A 22,748-nucleotide genomic window follows, 5' to 3' on the forward strand; every position below is an offset into this window, starting at 1 on the left:
GGCCATTGCACCAGTAGAACTGTCTGTAATGAATATTTGACACTAACAGTCAAGTCTGGAACTATATAGTCACTCCTGTTACATGCATAACACCTTGGGGTTACCATAGAAATAGGACTTAGGATTCAATATATTTATATTTCTAAACTATAATATGGCCTCAGCTTAATGGAGGAATACTGTGTTATGCAGGATTGTGTCAATTACATAACATTAAAATGGTCTGATTTTGTCAGTTTCCAAAAACTGTGACCAGTGAGTGGTCTAGTGTGAGTCACGGCTTCATGAGTTAGTAGGCATTTTGACAAGTGCTCGGCTGCCTCAGGGTCTAAGTTTTTAAGATGATACACTTAAGCAGCGGTAGTTGAATCTCTGGAAACAATGCTTTTCAATTCTAACTGAAAAAGAAGTGCAAGTGCAGAACACAGAGAAGTTTTAAAGTATTATGCTTTCTTACCAGCAATAGTTCATCTTAAAAATAATGCCAGATTTTTGCCAAGATCAGTGTTTCCTTGAAATGAAGACAGAAATAGATTTGTTTGTGTGCGCTTGTACCTCGACATAGCATCTTAATTTTGAGCAGTTATGCATTTATCTAAAGGAAATAAATCTGTGAATAAATGCATGTTTACCAAAATGGCTGTTTACAGTGCATTTAGTTCCAATATTTATGAAGTTGCCATTTCACAGAATAAATAGTTTGGAGTTCTATATAGTTTACTCATCAGTAACACCTGGAGACAAAATGTGCAATATTTTTTATGTAGGTGAGCTAACACAGTGTACCTAATTGAAGAATTCTGATTAATTTGTAATAGATAAGTTGTATAAAATTTTCATACCTTAAAGTGTTTTAGATCAATCTTCAAGTGAAATATTATTTTCAAAATAAAATTCTAATGAAAAATTCTGCTGGCTATGATACATACATTTTTAGACATACAAATGGAGAGCCAAAAGGAATATGCCAGTTTTATTTAATAAATTGCATGCTTTTTATCATTAAATCTGTAATTTTTAAAACCAATGAACTATTCATGATTATTAGTAGATACACCTGTGTTATGATTGCGTTTCTATCTGTCATATTTTTATGGAAAGTTCATTATTTATTTTACATGTGACATAGTGTTTATCTGAGTGGGAAAATAATGTTAGGATATGGCTTGCATAATTTAGGGTGTGAATGCCAAATCATACATGAAAGCTAATTAGATGTAAACTTTGGTTATGAAATCCTTTAAAAAAATGACGCTTTTCAAAAATGAATATCTCCAATATTTGAGACATTCAGTCTGAATTGGTTAATGAGAACTGTTTTTAAGAGATTCTCTTTTGAAAGTCTAGAGAGATGCCTCAGTGGTTAAGAGCACTTGCTGCAGCTCTTACAGAGGACCCAGGTCTGCTTCCCAGCTCACAAGTTCCTAGGTGGCTCACAATCTGCTATAACTCCTGGCCCAGGGGGTAAGACACTCTCTCTAGCCCACACATACCACACACACACACACAAGCATAGATTAGAGTAAGTGGTGGATTGATTCCCTTCAGGGCTATTTTAAGTTGCCTCAGCAGGTAAGGATGCTTGCTGCAAATCCTGGTGACCTGAGTAATCCTCAGACCCAAATGGTAGAAGGAGAGAACCAACTCTGAAAGCTGTTCTTTCATCCCCTTTTCATACCTTAAAGAGTTTTAGATCAATCTTCAAGTGAAATATTATTTTCATTGTAATAATAATATCATTCTGAGTATTAATATTGTTAAACAAATAATATTGTTCTGTAACCCTCCCACACTTGCTTTGTGCATGCCTGCACATACACAGTAAATGTGGGGAAAAAAGCCTTTTAAAAGATTCAGCATTCTCTAGAGTAGGAATTAAAGTGTTTTGGGGGAATACAGGTAGGCCCCACCCCATTAAGATAATGTGATTTGGAAAAGGAAATTAGAAGATTTCTTTCAGGCCCCACATATTGTGCATTTTTTCATTAATGTGTTTGTCTTTTGCCTTTGTAGACTGTCTTGTTGACTACTTTTTCTTTGGTTTTTCAAGACAGTGTTTCTCAGGTTTCTCAGGCTGTCTTGGAACTTGCTCTATACAGGAGGCTGGCCTCGAACTCAGAGACCCATCTGCCTATGCCTCCTGAATGCTGGGATTAAAGGCATGTGCCACTAACTGCCCGGCTTAAAAAAAACCTATTTAATGTATTGAAATTTCTAAACTGAACTAATTATAATGAATGTGTTAGAATGCCCAAAAAGGGCTGAATTTGGTGTTAGATGCCCTAGGTAGGGAGTTACAGGTGGTTGTAGGTGCTGAAAACTGAACTTGGATCCTCCCCAATTTCTCCATTTTCCCTTTAAGTTTAGTTTTAAATAGAATTTGGCAGGACAGAGTTTCTCAGAGTTGCTAAGTGATAGACTTTGAGTAAATACAAAAACCCATTCAGCTGAGTGGATGTAGTTCAAAGGATAAAACTTTTATAGACATTAACTTTTACAGACATTATAAGCATTCATTTTTGATGAAAAAATGTAGAAAACACACTATGAATGTAAATAGGTGTTGAGTTTTCTAAAATATGTATAAGCTAGTTTACAGCTTGTTCATAAGTTAAACCAGAGTTACTCTAGGATATTTCTGCAACAGTAGCTACATATTGCATTACAGTCAACATGCTTTTGTTTCTGACACAGCTCAGGCTTAATTTGCAGAAAACTTTTTGTTGATGTGCTGGGGTCTAGAAAGCTCTTTGCTTCTCCTACTAGTATTTAAGGCACATGACCCTTTTGCCTTTGTTGAAATGAAACTGGGAAGGCAGTGGAGCTGTGTAGTATACATTGAATGTAAGTACAATCCATTTACTAAAAGTCTTTAGAATTTTAACCATGTTTGCACCATTGACTTTCCTTGGATCTGTCAATCCAACAAAAACATAAGACCTGTTAACTTTTGTATAGAACTTTCTGCCTTCATTTGAAGAAATGGTCATATATCTCCAAATGCAGGAACTCTGAATATGGTACAGCAGCTGAAAAGTCTGCAGCTGCTCTTCCTCGGCTAATATTTTAGCTCAGGAGATGTAAATGAGAGCTGAGTAAATCTCACTGATTCAAAGAATGACACTGCCTGTTGAAAATGTAGAATGACGACCTAAATTTTAGAAATTTCCTATGCTTTTATGAGGAAAGGCTCTTTTAAAAAAAAAAAACTGCCTTGTTTGCTTTCTGTTGCTATGATAAAACACCGATCTTTTAAAAAGCAATTTGAGAAAAGCATTTAGAGATTTTAATCCATTATTGAGGGAAGTCAGGGCAAGATCTATAAATTAAAGCTGCTTACTGTCTTGCTTATTCGGCTTTCTGATACAACCCAGGACCACTTGCGGGTGGGCTGGACCCTCCCACATAAATCAATCAATATTCCCACTTACAAACCCACCATCCACTCTAATGAAGGCAATTCAAGTGAGGCTCCACATTCCCTGGTGACTAAAGTGTCAAGCTGACAAAGCATGTGCAGTCAGAATTAAAATGTTACATACTGATCTTCGTCTAAACTGAGTGTTAAGTTTCCTGCTACATATGATGTATCCTGTACAGAATATTAGATCAGTTTCAGAAAATGTACTTTAAATTTGGAATTTCATTCTCTGTGATAATTGAGTGCCTTGGAAGAGAAAGAGTTCTGCTCTCGGACGAAGTGCGTTCATACTTGTGATTTCGAGTATTAGAGTAGGGTCTTTCAAGAATTCACACGTCTCTGGGGAGATACCTGGTAAATAGGAAATCCAAACACAGTGATACGTAGGGGAGGTAAGTAGTAATAGAAGATCTTCATGGCCTTTATACTATAAGGAAGATTTTATTGTTTCATTGACGTAATTTGGTAGCTGAGCTCGAATTATTTAACAATGGTCACAATTCACATTAACTGTGCTGTAAATTCAAAAGCCGGCAGCAGATGGCGAGTGTGGGCACCGGAACCATTCTGTTGGGGATTTGTTGTGAGGAGGGACCGGAAAAGGAGTGGGATTCTTGTCGCGATGTGGAGAGGTGGAAGGCTGAGCTCTCGTGGGGTTCGTTTTTTAGGAACGCTTGGGTTTGGGTGTCCCAGCGGAGTAGCCCACCCTCCTCGTGTAACTTCATGGTTGGGTGAGTGTCGTGCGGAGGTTTTTCCCGAGCCTTTCATTGCCACTGGCGGCTCTGCGCAGGCGCGGCAGGCAGCGGAGGGCAGTCGCGGGCTCCGTGCTGGTTCAACTTAGAGTGCTTTGCGGCCACCGTCCTCACCCTGGTCGTCCTCCAGGACTAGGTGTTGCCCTCCCCAGTGGCTACGATCCTCTAGTTCGCAGAAGCCGAGACAAAGCTGAGAACTGAGGGTCTGGGCGTCGGAGAGCGTTTCCCGTGGGCCGCCGCCATAGCCTATGACCCTTGTCCTATTTGAACCCTGAGTTTCAGGCCGCCGGGCGCCAGCATTGGACTTGCTGGAGCTTGGAGGTGTCTCTTCCTCTCCTTACCAGATCAAGAAAAACACACCCGCTGATCACATAGCGCTGTGTCACTATTTTGTTGCTCATTTTCTTTCCACCCCTGCCAGAGAATTTAAGGCATTTATGCTCTTTTGGTTTGGTTTTGGTTTTCTGTCTTAACAGCCCAGGCTGGCCTGGAACTCCGTCCGTAGACTAGGCAGGCCTGAACTCAAAGAGATCTGCCTCCCGAGTACTGGGATTAAAAGTGTGTGCCTCTACTGCCCGGCAGCCTCGTTTATGCTCTTGATTAATAACAATTCATCCGTTGGAAATAAGATTTAAAAAAAGTAACTAATTGCATTTGGTGCTGTAGATTTTGAACTTTCGAGTAGTAAGCAGAAAATTAGGTTCATCCTTTACATGAAAATGACTATTATATGGTAGTGGTGCTGGGCCCCAAAGGTTAGGGTCTCAAGTGGGCACCCCAAGAACCCAGACTCCAGTCCAGTTGATGCAACAGCACGAGGATTTATTATATAGAAGGGCTCCTCTGCTCCCAAGAGCAAGAGTCGCAACTTACTGCAGCCCCATAAGGGCTTTTAAAGGAAAACCCCACAAAATCCACAAGATTACAATTCCCATACAATGTCACTTTGATTGATTTATGTCTAGAAGCTAATTTCATAAAATCATTGTCTGGTTACAGAGTGATCACAGAGGGGGATACAGTTACGTCAGTGTGCACATTTTTCTTGAAACCTCAAGGGGGGTATCAGGGTGGGAGTGCAGTTCGCATACAGGTCAAGGTGGTCCTCCCTGGAACATTTGCAATTTTCCCAGTCACAGTTGAGCACATTTTTTTTTTTAATAGAAATCTCTTTACATTGTTATATTGTTTCAGGGGTGATTGAGTAGTGGCTCAGTCAGATTGCCCTTGGAACTAGATTTTTAGTTTCTCATTTCTTGGTACTTGAAGTTTCTTCCTGAGGCTTGGGGGTGTAAGCCTGAAGGGCTAGGGTCTTTAAGTGGTATGGTTGATAATTTTAATATGACAATAAAGGCAACAAAGCCTTCTTAAATACATTTGTACTCACCTGCAAAAATTATTAGGATAATTTTAAGAGAGCAAGCATAAATCAATATTAGTCATAAACTTGGGAATACATAGCCAATGTTAGCAAATTTTAGGGATAGGTGATTGTGTGTCATTTTATCATCTTTTATATGCTTTTATTTTCTAAACTAGTTTTTTATTTTTTTTTAAAGATTTTTATTTTATGTGTGTGGGTGCTTTGCTTGTATGTGTGTTTGTGCACTTATGTGGGTATCTGGAGCTCTCAGAGGCCAGAAGAAGGTGCTGAAGCCCCTGAGACTGGTGTTACTGATGGTTCTGAGCTGTCCTGTTGCTGACAGGAAAGGAAGCCAGGTGCTCTAGAAAAACAATCTGAGCCATCTCTCTAGTCACACACACACAATGTATGCCTTTATAATCAGAAATTTAAAACGGAACCAATAAAACCTTGTACAAATTTTGTAGGACGAACATGTGATCTGTTCTTGGGACTAGGGAAGGTCTTGAATGAGGTAGAGAACAGATGTGGTTGGAGGGCAGGAAGGAAGCACAGCAGTGGGATCAATTGTGGTGGTATTGTGTTCCCCAAAATATTGTGCACGCTAATAAACTTATCTGGGGTCAGAAACAGAACAGCCACAAAATTAAACATAGAGGTTAGGCAGTGGTAGCACACGCCTTTAATCCTAGCATTCCAGAGGCAGAAATCGCTCTGGATCTCTGTGAGTTCAAGGCCACATTGGAAACAGCCAGGCATGGTGACTCATGCCTTTAATCCCAGAAAGTAAGCCTTTAATCCCAGGGAGTGATGGCAGAAAGCAAAAAGATATATAAGGCGTGAAGACCAGAAACTAGAAGCATTTGGCTGGTTAAGCTTTTAGGCTTTGAGCAGCACAGTTCAGCTGAAATCCATTTGGATGAGGACTCAGAAGCTTCCAGTCTGAGGAAACAGGATCAGCTGAGGAACTGGCAAGGTGAGGTAGCTGTGGCTTGTTCTGCTTCTCTGATCTTCCAGCATTCACCCCAATAACTGGCATCAGGTTTGATTTTATTAACAAGACTCTTTAAGATTCATGCTACAATCAATGTTTTAGGACATGACAAGTTCATGAAAAGCCATGTATACTCCCAGAAAGTGACCATCTTGAAACAGTTGGAACTCACTATGTAGGTCAAGATGGCCTCGGACTCAAGAGATTTGCCTGCCTCTGCCTCCCCAGTGCTTGAATTAAAGGTGTACATTGCCACACCCAGCTTTTTAATGCATTTGCCCTGTGTGTGAAAGTGTCTATGAAGGCCAGAAGAGGGCAGCAGAGTCTCCACAACAGGAGTTACAGGTGTTCGTGAGCTCCCCAGCGTGGATGCTAGAAACTGACTGGTGCCCACATGGTTGTTCACAACTGTCTGTAACTCCAGTCCCAGGAAATTCAATGCCCTCTTCTGACCTGCATGGGCACTGAAAACATGCGGTGCACACAATAAACTTGTAGGCAAACACATAAAATTAAAACAACTCTTAACCAGTCTGAGGTCCGCCTGGGCCCTACCATTCCAGGACAGCTGGAATACACTGTGAGATCCCCGTCTCAGAATAACAGCAGCACAAACAAATAGCAACAACAATAATGAAACTGTGGAGTGTAAGATAAGTATGTAGACCACAAAAAGACAAAAGTAGTATGCAAATGATCGTCATATTTAAGATAAGATACTTTGCCTCACCTGTGATGAATTAAAACTACATTAGTAAACCATTTTCACCAATTATCAAGGATAAAAATATTTCATGAACATTGTGTGGGTGGTCAGTGTGAGTCACCAGGCACTAGACACTCACATATATTGTCTATAATTTTGTCTATAGGGTTATAAATTGATTCAATGTCTGTGAGTGGCAATTGCAAACTTGTAAATGTGCACACATTTGGACTTTTTTTTGGTATTTCACCTAAAGGAACATATAGAAAATTATCTATTCAATTCAATCCCATGGTTTGGTATTAGAAAAAAGAAAAAACCCAAATACTCATTAATAAGGAGCTGCTTGAATAAATTATAATATTGCCATGCAATGGATCACTGTCCACTTCTTAATTAAAGCAAAAAGAACCTCTTTATACAGTATTATGAAGCAGTTTCCGAGAAAAACTGGTAGATTTTTTTTTTTTTTTAAAGCAAGCTGTGAGAATGCGTGCATGTTATGTCAAACACAGGAATTGCTACATTCAAGTCATTGCATATGTATAAAAGGTTTCTGGAAGCTTGCAAACAAATCTAGTGACACTGGCTGCCCTGCCCGCAAGGAGAGAAACTGGATGGTGACAGGAGACTTGGAGAGATAGCCTGTAGTGGACTTTATGATTAAAAAGGAAAACTAAGTAATGTAAGACCCACAAATTGCAACAAACAAACAAAAAACTCAAAATGATATCTAGGCTGCTTCCATTCCCTGGTTATCATGAGTAGTTCCGTTATAAATGTGGATGTGAAAGTGTTCTGTGCACTGACTAAAGAGTCCTTTGGGTATATACCGAGGAGTGGTGTGGCTGGGTCTAAAGCTGGTTCTGTTTCTCTTTTTTGAGGAACCTGCACACTGATCTCCACAGCTGCTGCACAAGTTTCCCTGAAAGATGAGGTTGTGGAATACTTTTTCAAGCTTAGTTGGCCATTTGTATTTTTGTGACTATTCCCCCCCCCCATGTATCTATTTTGTGTGTTTGTGGGCACACATATGGAGGTCAGAGGATAACTTATGGGAGCTGGTTCTCTCCGCCATGTGAGTCCTGTGGGAAAACAAGTTTAGTGGGAAGTGCCCTTACCCATTGCTCTGTTTTGTTTTTGTTCTTTTCTGTTCATTACCTTGCTTGTGATTGAATGATTTGAGGAGAGGAGTGATTAATTTGTGTTGTTCTTTATATGTCTTAGAAATATATTAATTATATTAACATATATAATTAATTAATCCCTTGTCTATACATACATTTTCTTTTTGTAAAATTCTTCTTCCCATTCTGTAGCTGTCTCTTCATACTAATGTTTATTTCCTTTGTTGTCAGACACTCTTAATTTCTCATAACCCCATTTGTCAGTTTTCGAGATTTTCTGTGATATTGGATTCCTGTTCAGAAAAATCTTTCTCTATGCATTGCACTATTTTCCCCATGTTTTCTTTTTAGCACTTTGAGAGTTTTATGTCTTAAATTGAGGACTTTGCTCTGTTTTTAATTGACTTGTGCAGGGAGAGAAAAATACGGACCACATGTCCCTCTGCATGTGAGAGTCCAGTCTTCCCAGCATTTGGTGAAGAGGTTGGCTTTTTTCCAACGTATGTTTTTGTCAGTGTAGTCCACAATTAGATGGCTATACCAATGTAGTTTATTTCTGGATCCTCTGGTCGATTCCATTGGTCTATGCGTCTGGTATTTGGTTGTTTTTTTTTTTTTTTTTTTTTGTATGTGCCGGTACCATGGTATTTTTGTTCTTATGGCTCTGTAATATAATTTGAGATTAGATATTGTAATACCTCCAGCATTGTTCTTTCTGCTAAAGTTTGCATTCTTTATTTGAGGACTTGTACTTTTACATAAATTTTAGGATTGCTTTCTCTGGTTCTGTGAAGAATCTCATTGAATTTTTTTTTTTTTTTGAGACAGGGTTTCTCTGTGTAGTTTTAGTGTCTGTCTTAGATCTCCTCTGTAGCCCAGGCTGGCCTTGAACTCACAGGCCTGTCTCTGCCTCCCACGTGCTGGGATTAAAGGCCTGTGCCACCACCGCCAGGCTTTTCTCTTTGGAATTTTGATGGAGATTGCATTGAACCTGTTGATGGCTTTCAGTAACGCAGCCATTTCCACCATAGTAATTTGGTCTAGCCATGAACATAGGCAATCTTTCCACCTAGTGCCTTTTTCAGTTTCCTTTTTCAGTTACGTCAGTGTTCTAAAGTTTTCACTGACACGCAGACGCTTATATTATTTATAACCTGTATGGCTGTGGCAGGCTTCTAGGTATCTAGTTCTTATATCTTAAATTAACCCATTTCTATAAATCTATATCCTGCCACGTGGCTCATGGCTTACCAGTATCTTACATGTTGGTACTCATGGTGGCGGCTGGTAGCGTCTCCTGACTCAGCCTTCTTGTTCCCAGAATTCCCTTCTCTGCTTGTCCCGCCTATACTTCCTGCTTGGCTACTGGCCAATCAGCATTTTATTTATATAGAGCAATATCCACAGCAATCTTCTCACTATTTTGGTTAGATTATTCCTAGGTTTGTTTTAAGTCTTAGTGAATGTGACCCCCTTCCCCACCCCGATTTCTCAGCAAGTTTATTATTGATATGTAGAAAAATCACTGACTTTTAAGAGCTTAGGCGATAGCTTAGTGAATAGGTGCAGTGCTTACTGTGAAAACGTAAGGCCCTAAGTTGGGGTCCTCAGCACCCATGAAAAAAGACAGATATGGTGGCATGTGCGTGTCATATGAGCACTGGGAAGGAGAGGTGACACAGTTGTGGGGCTCACTGGTCAGCCAGTCTAGCCGGTTGATGAACTACAGGTTCAGTGAGAAACCCTGTCTGAAGAAATGAGGTAGAGAGCAATTGAAGAAGACACCAGCATTGGCCTCTAGTTTCCATACATGCATGCATGGACATGCACACCCACTCACATGAATATACTACCCATACATGCAAGTGAAAAAATATAAATAAAAGCTACAACTTTCTCTATGTTGATTTCCTATCCTATTCTTTTGCTCAAAGCATTTACCTAAGAGCTTTTTGGTGCGATTAGGGTCTTTTAAGTACAGATCATGTAGCCTGCAGATAGTGATAATTTGACTTCTTCCTGTCCTATTTGTATCTCTTTGTTCTTTCTTTCTTTTTTTTTTTTTCAGGGCATGGAAGAGTAAATAACTTATAATTAAAGTTATATACATTAGCTTAGGTTGTAGAAGCTGATTACATAGGAAATGCAAGGCATGTAAGGCTGGTTTTTACATTGTTGTCCCCCCCCATCCTCCTTTTGATTTTTCAAGACAAGATTTCTTTCTGTAGCTTTGGCTGTCCTGGAACTCACTTTGTAGCCCAGGCTGGCCTTGAACTCACAGAGATCTGCCTGCCTCCGGAGTGCTGGGATTAAAGATGTGCCCCACCACTGCCCGGCTTACACTGTTCTCTTAAAGGCAGGTTAATTTTTGTTCTTTCTTATGTCTTACTGCTCTAAGACCTTAAACATTCCAGTCAATAAGAGTATAGAGAATGGACAACCTGGCCTCATTCCAGATTTTAGGGGCAATCTGTTTTTCCAGATTTAGTATAATGTTGCTATAGGTTTGTTGTATACAGCCTGTGTTCTGTTAAAATGTTTGGTCCTGAGTTCAACTTCCAGTAACCACATGGTGTCTTCTTGATGAATAGGTTCTACCTCCTGAGTTGTAGGAATGCTCCCTAAACAGTTAGTGGGCTAAAAGATGTTTATCAGTCCCTGAAAGTAGAATGTATGGGTCAGTGTCTTAAGCAGGCTGTGGCTTCAGTGGTATAGGCTTTGTTTGGGGTAATATGACATACATATGAGGCTCAGTTGTCTTCTAGAAAGAGCTTGTGGGAGTAAGGGAGGAATTACATTTTTTTTTTAAAGCAAGCAAGCAAACCCCCAAACATGCTGTTTCTAGTCTCTGTATAAGTCACTAATCTGGGGGGAAAAAAAGGGGAAAAAAGAGAAATGGAGGTGTGTTGTTTCTCACAGTTGGCAAGATTCAAGTGAAAGAGAGTGCAGGTTGGATGTGTGCTAAGAAACTCTTCCTAGGATTCAAAAAGTTGGAACCCCTGGGAAGAGCCACATAGTAAGAGAGATCAAGGTAAAGGTGATAGACAATAGCCCTCAGGTCCAGTCTTTAATAAGAGAAGGAGAAAATCCATGACTGATCATGTAGATAGGGACCTTAGGAATGGCTCAATCCAGGAGACAAGGCAAAGGAGTATTTTATCTCTCAACTGCATGGCTTGGAAAAGACTTTGTTTGTTTTCAAGACAGGGTCTCAACTATGTAGATCAGGCTGGCCTTGAACTCACAGAGACCTGTAGGCGGAGTTTTCGTCCTGGGAGCTGCTTCCAGATTACCACACAGAGACTTATATTAATTTGAAATGCTCGGCCAATAGCAGGCTTATTACTAACTATCTCTTACATTTTAAATTAACCCATATTCCTTATTTACACTCTGCTACATGATGGTACCTTTATTAGCACAGCACGTTCATCTCCTGCTCCCTCTGCATCTGGCTGGTGACTCCTGACTCTGCCTTTCTTCATCACATCAATCTCAGTTTGGCTTTCCTGCCTAACTTTATCCTGTTCAGTTATTGGCCCGTCAGCTTCTTTATTAAAGCAACCACACCGACAATTCACACAGTGTACAGAAGGATTATTCCACAGCAGAGATCTACCTGCCTCTGCCTCCCAAATACTGGGATTAAAGGCGTGTGCCAACACACCCACTTCTGGAAAAGACTTTTGAACAAGCAATGAAAGCCTGTCACAGTCTTTGTCTTACAGCTTCATGAGCATGAATGGGATTAGTCTGAGTGCTGTAGAGGCAGAGAAACTAAATAATAGAACCATCTATCCTTTCTTTCTTTTTCTTTCTTTCTTTCTTTCTTTCTTTCTTTCTTTCTTTCTTTCTTTCTTTCTTTCTTTTTTTCTCGAGACAGGGTTTCTTTGTGTAGCTTTGTGCCTTTCCTGGAACTCACTGTGTAGCCTAGGCGGATCTCAAACTCAGAGATCCGCCTGCCTCTGCCTCCCGAGTGCTGGGATTAAAGGTGTGCGCCACCACCCCCTGGCCATCTATCCTTTCTTTAGACAAAGGCTGAATAACCTGAGGCAATACAAGAAGAGCCAGTTCCTGGTGGACAGGCTTATTACAAGCCATTGGGAATACTTGGTTATTCTGCTATGATCCGCAGGAAGATCAGGAAATAGAATACAGTATGGGAAGGACATGCATTCCCGGGGAAGCAAGAACAAGAGAAGTGGAACTGATGTCCAGTTCTTCAGGCCAGACAGAACTATGTCCACAGGGAAGTTAAGGAAGTCGATTCAGTAGTGGCTTTAGTGGCTTTGCCGAATCCTATGGTAGGCTCGGCTCTGGAAGCCCTGAATGGTCTAGCCTGGCATCTTGCTAAAGCACTGAGGAGATAAAAGAACAAGAAAGCAAACAGTGGGGCCGGTCCTGTTGGCTGAAACTGAGTACTGCAGCACTGTGCCAGCTGGAGTTCTTCGGGGGAAACTGATGAAAAGCCAAACGCTGTGCTGGTGAGTGTTTGGGAAGCTTTAAAGCTTGACTGGCTTGGCTTACAAAAGCAGATGGAAGACAGGCATGTCCCCACTGTACCCCTTGCTAAGGAGGAAGGCGATGTCCTAGAGTTGTCTGAATTAGGTCATATTCAGGGAGCAGGGGCCTTCTGTGGCGTTACAGCTTTATTGGTCTGTTATTCATGTATACACACACACACACACACACACACAAATGGACTTTGGTGGAATGCCTCTCATTCCCTTTCTGGGCTGAGTAGACATTTGTTTGTGTCTCCACAAGAAAACTCTCACTTATCAGAAGGTAAAGTCAAAATACTACCAAGTATAGAGAAGGGGGGGGGGGACAAAGGATAAGAAAAATGACTCCCCCTAATTGGAGGGGGAAAAGCATAAATAAAATTAGATGAAGTGAAGTGACAGATACACACAGAATAAAAAAGAAGATGGCTGGAGACATGGCTCAGTGACTAAGAGCACTTGTTCTTTCAGAGGATCTGGGTTTGTGTCCCAGCACCTACATGGTGGCTTACAACCATCTGTAACTCCAGTTCCAGGGGGACAGATGCCCTCTTCTGACCTCTGTGGGCACCAGACAAATGTGGTGCACAAAAATGCAAATAGGCAAAACACTCATACATGTAAAATAAATAAATAGGTAGATAGATTGTAGTTGGAATTTTCTTTGGGCTGCCAACTAGCTCCCAAATAAAGACACAGAAACTTACTATAATTATGAATGCCTGGCCTTAGCTTAGGCCTGTCTCACTGACTTTTTAAACTTAATTTGCCTCAGGGCTTTTTACCTTTCTTTCATTCTGTATATCCTACTTTGCTGCTTCCTCCATGTCTGTCTGGCCGGCCCCTGGCATCTCTCTGATGTCTCTTTTTCTTGCACCCATCACCCACCCCAGCCTAAGTTCCTCCTCCTCCTTACTCTGCCTGCCTGGAAGTCCCATCTGTACCTTCTCTCTCACTGTCAGCTGTTGTGGGGCATTTACCCAACCACCCCCACAGTTCCCCAGAGTTTTCTTGAGTGCGAGCAGCAGGCAATATTAGATAGAAGGATTTATTGTGGAGAATCTTGCAGAGATAAACAGATAGAAAATAAAGGATAGCCTTGAGAGGGCCTGGAACCTTTCCCAAAGGGCCCCGACTGTCTCTGCTCCAGGGTTTTTATAGAAACGCCAAGGGGTGGAGCAAAAGACCTCTCCCAGCACAGCTAAGTGCAGACCATCTCAGACACCTGCACTCAGGCCCGTGTTCTAATCATCCTCTATGAGGACCTGCTGGGTAAAGCCACGAGGAACCTGAAAATGGGCTCCCACAAGCTGTTCAGCTTTTTATTAGACCAATCAGGTGCCTCAGGTAGGCAAGGTAAAACAGCAACACATCTTTACATAATTAAATAAATGCAACACATCTTTGCATAGTTAAACAAATATTCCGTAACAATAAATAGATAAATAAATAAATAGAACAATAAGATGATGGAGGGTTAGTAAGTTGGGTCTTGATACCAGGCCTAACAACCTGAGTTAGGTCCCTGGAACCCACATGATGGAAAGAGAGCCAACTCCCAGAAGTGGGGACATACGCACATGACAGAGAGAGGGGGTGGGGAGATGGAGATGGAGACTGAGAGAGATTTCTTCTGGTTCCTTAAATTTGGAGGCTCTTAGTCCAGTGCATAGAGAGGGAGGGCCAGGTGAGCTTGGGGGCTCTTGTCTGTGTTTTTATTCTTTGTATACCAGAAGCCTCTGCTTGCCACAGTTAGCTTTGCATTTGTGGCCAGGGCAGATGTCATACATACCCTGCAGAACCTCTCCAGATGATACAGTACAGGGCAGCTGCTTTAGTTTGTGGGTGTCTCCCAGGTGAGTTGGGAGGTGACCACAGCACTGGGATGAGTGAAAGCAGAGAACTCGTTGCCCTACCTGCGAGGCCTCCTAAGTATTCAGCACCCTGCTGGAGGGGTGTCACTCTGGGTATGGTGTACCCCTCTGGAACTTCAGAGTTCATGGACTTCAGCAGTGAAGGACAGAGAGGGGTCGTCAACTCTATGTCTCCCCACTGACCTCACTATCAGAGAAATAGTTGATGAAATCTGGTCTGACCACCGAGAGTGGAGCTAGCTCGCCTTATGCACTTCCCACCCTGAACTAGCCTCCTGCTCCCTTGATATTGGCTCATCTGGCCCTCCTGCTTCTTATAGCTGCCTCTGGGCCATCCTTCAATACAGGAGCTGTGGCAGGCTAATTTGGAGTTCCCCAGACTGTGGCTATTCCATGATCTGGCTCCTGGGGTGGGTCCATTTTTACCAATATGGCACCTGGCTTCTGTCCTTTGAGCAACCCAGGGTGACAAAGTGAGATTTTTCTTCCGTGCTGCTAAACTGTGCCTCAGAGGAGCCACGATCTCCCCAAAGCCTGTTGCTGAATTTGAGGCGTTGACCTGAGGGGGGGACTTCCTGGATCTTATCTGATTGACATTTTGGAAGCAGCTGGGGTATGGCTGGGGCTGTGTTCAGCTTGCTTATCTGTGGCAGGGTTCTTTATTTCTGTTCTATTCTAGTTTCTTTCCACTTCATGGATTTCCAAAGCATTTCCTCTATTTCTCTTTGGAATAAAGCCTATTTTCCCCGTTATTCTGACGTTCTCCATCAGTTCTCATAGAAGTAGCTTCTAGTCTGCTGTCTTATCTAAAACTCCCATTGATGTGTTTTTTTGTAACTATAATTTTGTCATTTTGTAAGACAAATTGCTAAATAATCTTATTAATAAAAGACCCAGAGGCAGATATTGAGGTGAAAGCTGGAAGATCGGAGAAACAGAACAAGCCACAGCCAACCTCACCTCACCAACTCCAGAGAGAGCTACTTCCTGTATACTCACACCTATATACCTTTCTGTGCCCTGCCATCTCACTTCCTCTTTCCACCCAGCTCTGTCACTTCCTGTCTGTCTGTACAGACCTCCAGACCTCTGTGGTTAACTAGTGCTGGGATTAAAGGCATGTGCCACCACTCCTGGCTCTGTTCCCAGTGTGGCCTTGAATTCACAGAGATCCAGATGAATCTCTGCTTCCCGAATGCTAGGATTAAAGGCATGTGCTACCACTGCCTGACCTCTATGTTTAATATAGTGGCTGGCTTTTTCCTCTGATCCCCAGGCAAGCTTTATTGGGGTGCACAAATAAAATATCACCACATCATTTCAAAAGTGTTATCTATATACGTGGGGGTTGGAGAGGTGATTCAGTAGGTAACACTGTTGACCGCTCTTCCAGAGGACCTCTGGTCATATGGCTGTTCATAACACCCACACGGTTGAGCATAACTGTCTGTAATCCTGGTTCCAAGGGACCTTGTACCCATTTTTGGCCTCTGCAGGCCCCAGGCGCGGTAGTAGTGCACAGACATACATACATGCAAAACACCCATACATATTTGAAAAAAAAAATTTAACTTAATCCTAGCTTTCAGGAGGCAAAGGCAAGTGGATCTTTGTGAGTTTGAGGCCAGCCTGGTGCACATAGTAAGTTGCAGGCCAGCCAGGGCACGTAGTGAGACCTTGTCTCAAAAACAAAAACAAAAAACCCCGAACAAACAAAATTTTAAATATTACATAAGTGGAATTATATACTATGTTTCTTTTGTTATTGAGGATTTTTCTCACTTAGCTGAATACCCTTAAATTCATCTAAGTCTGCATGTATCAATATATACCTTTTATTTCTGGATAATAGTTTATAGTTATAATTTCTGAGTATAGTTTATCATTAGACTTTTGAGTATAGTTATTCCACAGTTTCTAGCTGGCTATTGTGGTTCATTTTTGTTGTTTTCAGTTTGAAGCTTTTATAAATAAAGTTGTTAAAATATTCATATATAAGGTGGGCAGTGGTGTTCGCCTTTTAACCCAGCACCCAGGAGGCAGAGGCAGAGGCAGAGGCAGATCTCTGAGTTCCAGGCCATCCTAGTCTACAGAGCAAGTTTCAAGATGGTCAGGGCCACACAGAGAAACTCTGTCTTGAAAAAGCAATACACACATACATACATACACACACACACACACACACACACACACACACAAATATATGTTATACATATATAATTCATATATGGGTTTGTGTGAATATACATTTCACTTCTCTGAGATTAGTGCTCACATAGTAAGTTGCAGTATTTTCAAATTTTACACATTTTGAATGGTGTGTGGGTCTCACAGTGGCTTTCATTTGTTTTATTCCTAGTCTTCATTAATATTGAACAGTTGTTGTTCCCTTTCACAATTACACACACACACACACACACACACACACACACACAAACACACACACACACACACACACTGATCATAGTCATTCCCCATTATTCTCTCTCTGCTCCCTTCCATTCCTGAAGAATCCCTTCTTCCTCACAAGTCCCCCCATCTACCGTTAGGTCTTTCTCTGTGTGAGGCTCACTGAGTTCAATAAGGGTTGCTTACATGAACATCAGTGAGTTTATTTTTTATTTTTCACATTTTATTTTGTGTGTAAGAGGGGTTGTGGGTGCATACCATGGCACACCTGTCCAGGTCAGAGGACAGCTTGTGGGAATCCATTCTCTCCTTCCACTATGTGGGTCCCAAGGATTGAATTCAGGTCATCAGGGTTGATGGCACACATGTTTACCTGCTGAGCCATCTTGCTTGTCTGATGTTACATTTTTCATTTTTTTTTCCTACTGCTTGTTTCAGTTTGTCGACCTCAAATCTTTAATTCAAGAAGCTTCTGTTTAAATGTAAGATAAGAGCGCAGTTGATCTTGCAGAGGACCTGGGTTCGTTTCCCAACACCTTCGTGGTAGCTCATCCCTGAACTCGAGTTCCAGGGTATCTGATACCCTCTTCTGGCCTCTGTATACACCACACACGCAAAGTCCACTTACATGCAGGCAAAACACTCATACACACAAGGTAAACATAATAAAATACTAAAAAAAAAATAAATTTAAGACCCCTTGTGATTTTCTACATAGACAGTAGGAGCCATTACGTTTCTTTCTTTCCATCCTGTGTGGTTTGCTTCCTCTTCTTGCTTTATGGCCACAGCTAAGATCTTTTTCCTGATGTGGGTAGCATCTTACTCTTTTATCATTTAAGTTATATGTGAACTATAGGATTTTTATAGGTGCTTTGGAAGCTAAGTTCCCTTCCGTTCTTATTTGTTGAGTTTTCATCTTGGATGGGTGTGGGTTTTGTAAACTGCTTCATTGGCCTCAGCCAGTGTGACTATGCTTTATTATTTTTCTATATATTGCTAGATCTTATTTGCTGCAATTTGTTGATATTTTTATATCTGCTCTTTAAGCAAATTAATCTGTAATCTTCTTTGGTTTTTAGAGTAATTCTAGCTTTCTAAAACAAGTTGTGAAGTATACTGCATTGTTAGAGGTTTTGTCTTGTTTTATTGTTTTCATTTTTTTTTTTAGCGGGGGGCATTCAAGACAGAGTTTCTCTGTGTAGCCCTGGATGTCCTAGAACTCACTCTGTAGCCCAAGCTGGCCTGGAACTCAAGAGATTCAACTGTCTCTGCCTCTTGAGTGGTTTTCAAATTTTTTTATTTAAATGTTTTTCATAAAATATATTTTGATCATACTCTCCCCCCCAACTACTCCTAGATCTTACCCAACCCCCAACTTCATATTATTTCCCTCTCTCAAATAGATAAATAAATAATCAAAACAAACATAAACCTCAATAAGAAAAGAAAAAAATAACGAAACAAAACAAGTTAGGGCCACCATGTCGCACAGGCTGACCTCCATCTTGCAATCTTCCTTCCTCGGCTTCCCAAGTGCTGGGATTGCAGTGTGTTCTGTTGACACCCACTGCCCACCGCTGCTGTGCTTTATTAAGAGACTGGATAGCATTGTTTGTTACTTCTTCTTCCAGGAGCTTTGCTTAAATGTAAGATTCCTTTGGGAGTTGAAGGGATGGCTCAGTGGTTAAGAGCACTTGCTGTCCTTGCAGAGGAGATTCTCTTGTGGAACCATCTGAGCCTGGACATTTTTTAGAAGGCTTTTAACTGTGAATCTGGTTAGATTCTTTATTTTACTAAATAAAGAATTTATTTATTAACCTTCTTTAGAGGTTAAATAATGACAATTTGGTCTTATCTTTTTAAATGATCTATGAATGATTGAGAGAATGTAGATTCTGTTGCAGTTTGCGTGGCGCGTTTCACAATTTCAGTTATGTGTATTGCTCAACAGTGTTCAGTTTTGTGTCCTTGCTGACTTTTTTCTGTTGGTTGTTCCACTTCCTGAGGAGTGTTGGCCCTCTCTGTAGCCATGGGTTTGTTTTTTTCTTGTTTCAGTTCTGTTAATTTTGCTTTATTTGTTTTGAAATTCCACTGTTTGGTACATACACATTTAGAACTGCTTTATCATCTTGGTGGATTGTCTTTTGTCATGACTAATGTCATCTTTGTCTCTAGGATACTTTGTCTAAATATTAATTGGACAACAGGATAATCCATTAAGCATGTCTCTATGTAAGTTTGAACATACAGTCTATGAGTTTTTATTTTAGGACACACACACACACACACACACACACACACACACACACACACACACCAACTTTTGTTGCCCTCTAAAAAGCATCTCTAAAAAAGCATTTCAGGTAGCATGGAACTGGTAGAATTTGAACTAGTTTTGACAGTCTAGAAATTAATATTTTAGTGTAAAAGTTTATATTTGAATATATTTTGTGATTTTTTTTTTTAAATGCAACCTGTGTAGATGTAAAAATTAATGGCAGGGACTGGAGAGGTGGCTCATTGGTTAAGAACATTTGCTGGTCTTGAAGAGGACTGGAATTTGGTTTCCGGCACCCATGTCAGATGACTCACAATTGCTTGTAACTCCAGCTCCAGGGGGTCCAACATCCTTTTTTAGCCTTCATAGGCACATGCGTATACACACACACACACACACACACACACACACACACACACATGCACACACACACACACACACACACAAATAAATGTTTTTAAAAAACAGTGACAGATTTTACATATTCACTACTTAATTTTGATAATTTTAATTTTTAGATGGAAGAAAGACACTTTATTTTATTCTTTTAACTAAACCCCAAATTAAGAAACTCATTTGTTTATCAGTTGCAATACGCTGTAAGAATGCCATATAAAAATTCTTCAACTATGTTCATAGCAGGAATTACATGCTTTTTCTCTGGATACTTAATCTTTGCTTTCAGCTAACTCAGGGAATCAGCTCACTAGGAATCTACAGATTAAGCCATGCGAATTCAGTGAACACAGGACCATGTCGTTTGGATCCTACAGCAGGACTTTTTCCTGTTTGACCAGAATAAAAACTGACAGGTGAGTTTATTTATTATTCTGGTAGAGATTTACATAATTATGTGTAATGGTAGTTTAGTTTTGACTATGTTTAATAAACTTGGCTAGAATGTAAAAGCTCATGTGGTTTAATTAAAGTAGCCTTTATTCATTTAAATGTTCTTAGTATATGTGCTGCCGAAGCGAGCACTTTTTAAATGTTCTTAAATAATTATGTTGTAATAATTTTTAGGTTTAGAAAACTTCAAGTTTATTGAAAAGTTATAAGGAAAATACAGTATATAGCCATGTATGCCATTTATTCAAATTCAGAGACAATTTTTATTTTTAATAGATGATTAGACATCTCTTTCCAGTTTACCAGCCCACTTCCACCCTGGAGAGTGTCTTTTTCTTTCTTATTAAGCCCCATTTCTATCACTAAAAAAAGAAGAAAGGGAAAGAGAGAAGGCTGTATTAAGGACATGGAGACGTTTTACTTCTCTGTAACCCCTTGTGACAGAACAAAACCGTGAACATGCTAAGGTAGAGAAGTTGATAATGCTAGGTAGTAAGATTAAGTAGCAAATTGTGTGTTTAGATTTTACAAATTAGTGTCTAATCTTGTGAAAAATACCTCCCAGTACTAGTTAAAACTGAGTCGACTTCTTAAGTGCACACCCTTGCATCTTGTGAGTGAGCACTTTTGAGGTTGGGTGTAGGTGAAACATCAGCCTAATTATCTTTGGCCAAGCAGAGCTTTGGAGTATTTTTCTTCACTGTACTGACATGCACCTCAGTGTTGTGTCTAATTTTTGTTTTGCTTCCCTTTCTCTTGTGATTAAAAGAATGAGGACAAATTATATACTTTTTCTGATCTCTTTCCTTCAAATTATCTATTTGACAATTATCTCCTGAGAAACTGATGCTCTAGGAACTGTACTAGTCCCTAGGAATAAAATGATATGCTACCGTCCATGCCGTCCCTTCACAGTAGGTCGTCTGATGAATAACAGACATGACCAGATGATTATACAACCCCATGAAATACAAAGGGACATAGGAGTTAAAATGGGGGAGTGTGACCCACGGTTGAGCATCAAGGAAGATTTTGTAGATAACATTCTATTTAAATTCAGATTTGAGGGATGAGAGACTTAAGTCTTAGTAGAGGAAAGGAAGGGATGTAGGGAAAATGATCCAGACAGAAGAAACTATATACACAAGGCGTGTGAGGGAAGAGCAAGCATGGTCAGTTCAAAGGCTGCATGGCTTGTAGGAGATGAGGAGAAAATGAGTTTTGAGAGGAAGGAAGCTGGGGGCTCCATAATTCTGAGCTTCCTTTCCTGCCAAGGGTTTTAGTCTTTCCTCTAATGGCACTGGAAGCCTTGGAAGCGTTTTATGTGACAAAAAATTAACTAGATTTTATTTCAGAATAATCTCTCTGTAGTTCATCATGGAAACAGATAATGTATGGAGCCACTGGACTATAGAAGAGTGGGACCGTGGTGGGGAGGAGATGGTGGAGTTTAGGCTTCCATGACAGCTGTGGAGGTGGAGAGAAGGAAGCGGATGGTGGAATCACCTGTGTTCAAGTCGGGGCCCAACCACTTCCTTGACTTCTCCAGACTTTTCTTTTCTCGGCCATAAAATAAGGATAATAGTACAGTTGTTCAAAAATAACATGTATCTTAGAAAGTACGTGGCCTTTAGTAAGTACTCAATAAATGATAGCTATTATTGTTGTTGTTATTAGTATTGTATTAGATATGACCTAGAAGGGCAGGCTTTGTCCTCAAAAGCTTGTGAATTTATATGTGCATGTGATTGTGATCTTAAAGTATCAAAATTGAACTATCTATATGTATTTAGAATCTAATAAATTAAAATATCTTTCTATACAGTATGTTCTGTTTAACATATTTTTTTAGAACAGCAATATTGCCTGGCTCTTTGTTTTCTCCCGTAGGTCCCCTTGGAAAAGCTTATACAGCACTTCACAAACAACAGTTGACAGCAAGGAGGTAAAAACCTTCCTGGCCCTGGCTCATAAGTGGTGGGATGAGCAAGGAATATTTGCACCTCTTCATTCTATGAATGACCTGAGAGTGCCCTTCATTAGGTAATATTCCAGAAACTTTTAAATCTTTAAAAGTGCATAATTCACTGTTTTGTGTTCATTTTTTTGCTTTACTTACATTCAAATTCCACATCTTAGGTTTGCTTTGGAAATTAGGGATATTCCTTACCAGGATCCACCATTTAAAAGCATTAACTTTGGGGGTGGAGAGTTGGCTCAGCAGTTAAGAACTCATACTGCTCACAGAGGACCAGGGTTTGGTTCCTGTCACCGACATCAGGCAGCTTACAACCACTCCAGTTCCAGGGGATCTGACAACCTCACTGGTTTCTGAGGACACACTGGGCTCATGCACATACCTAGACACATTCACATAATTTAAAAAAAAATATCTTTTAAATCATTAACTTGTAGAAACAATCCTAAAACCCAGGTTGTTTTCACAACTAAATTATAAACATTTTTG

At 40.5% G+C, this 22,748-nt stretch overlaps 1 protein-coding gene across 1 annotated transcript in view; it reads left to right on the forward strand.

Moving 5' to 3' along the window:
• The first annotated feature begins 4,007 nt into the window (after positions 1 to 4,007).
• Coq3 (coenzyme Q3, methyltransferase) overlaps positions 4,008 to 22,748 on the forward strand; it is a 32,108-nt gene continuing 13,367 nt past the window's right edge. Inside the window, exons 1-3 of the mRNA XM_059254058.1 lie at positions 4,008 to 4,152; positions 20,118 to 20,244; positions 22,172 to 22,324. Of these exons, the coding sequence (XP_059110041.1) occupies positions 4,044 to 4,152; positions 20,118 to 20,244; positions 22,172 to 22,324 (389 nt within the window). The 5' untranslated portion in view covers positions 4,008 to 4,043. The remainder of the gene's footprint in view (positions 4,153 to 20,117; positions 20,245 to 22,171; positions 22,325 to 22,748) is intronic.

Source organism: Peromyscus eremicus, chromosome 2 (assembly GCF_949786415.1).
Source record: "Peromyscus eremicus chromosome 2, PerEre_H2_v1, whole genome shotgun sequence".
Taxonomy (NCBI): Eukaryota; Metazoa; Chordata; class Mammalia; order Rodentia; family Cricetidae; genus Peromyscus; species Peromyscus eremicus.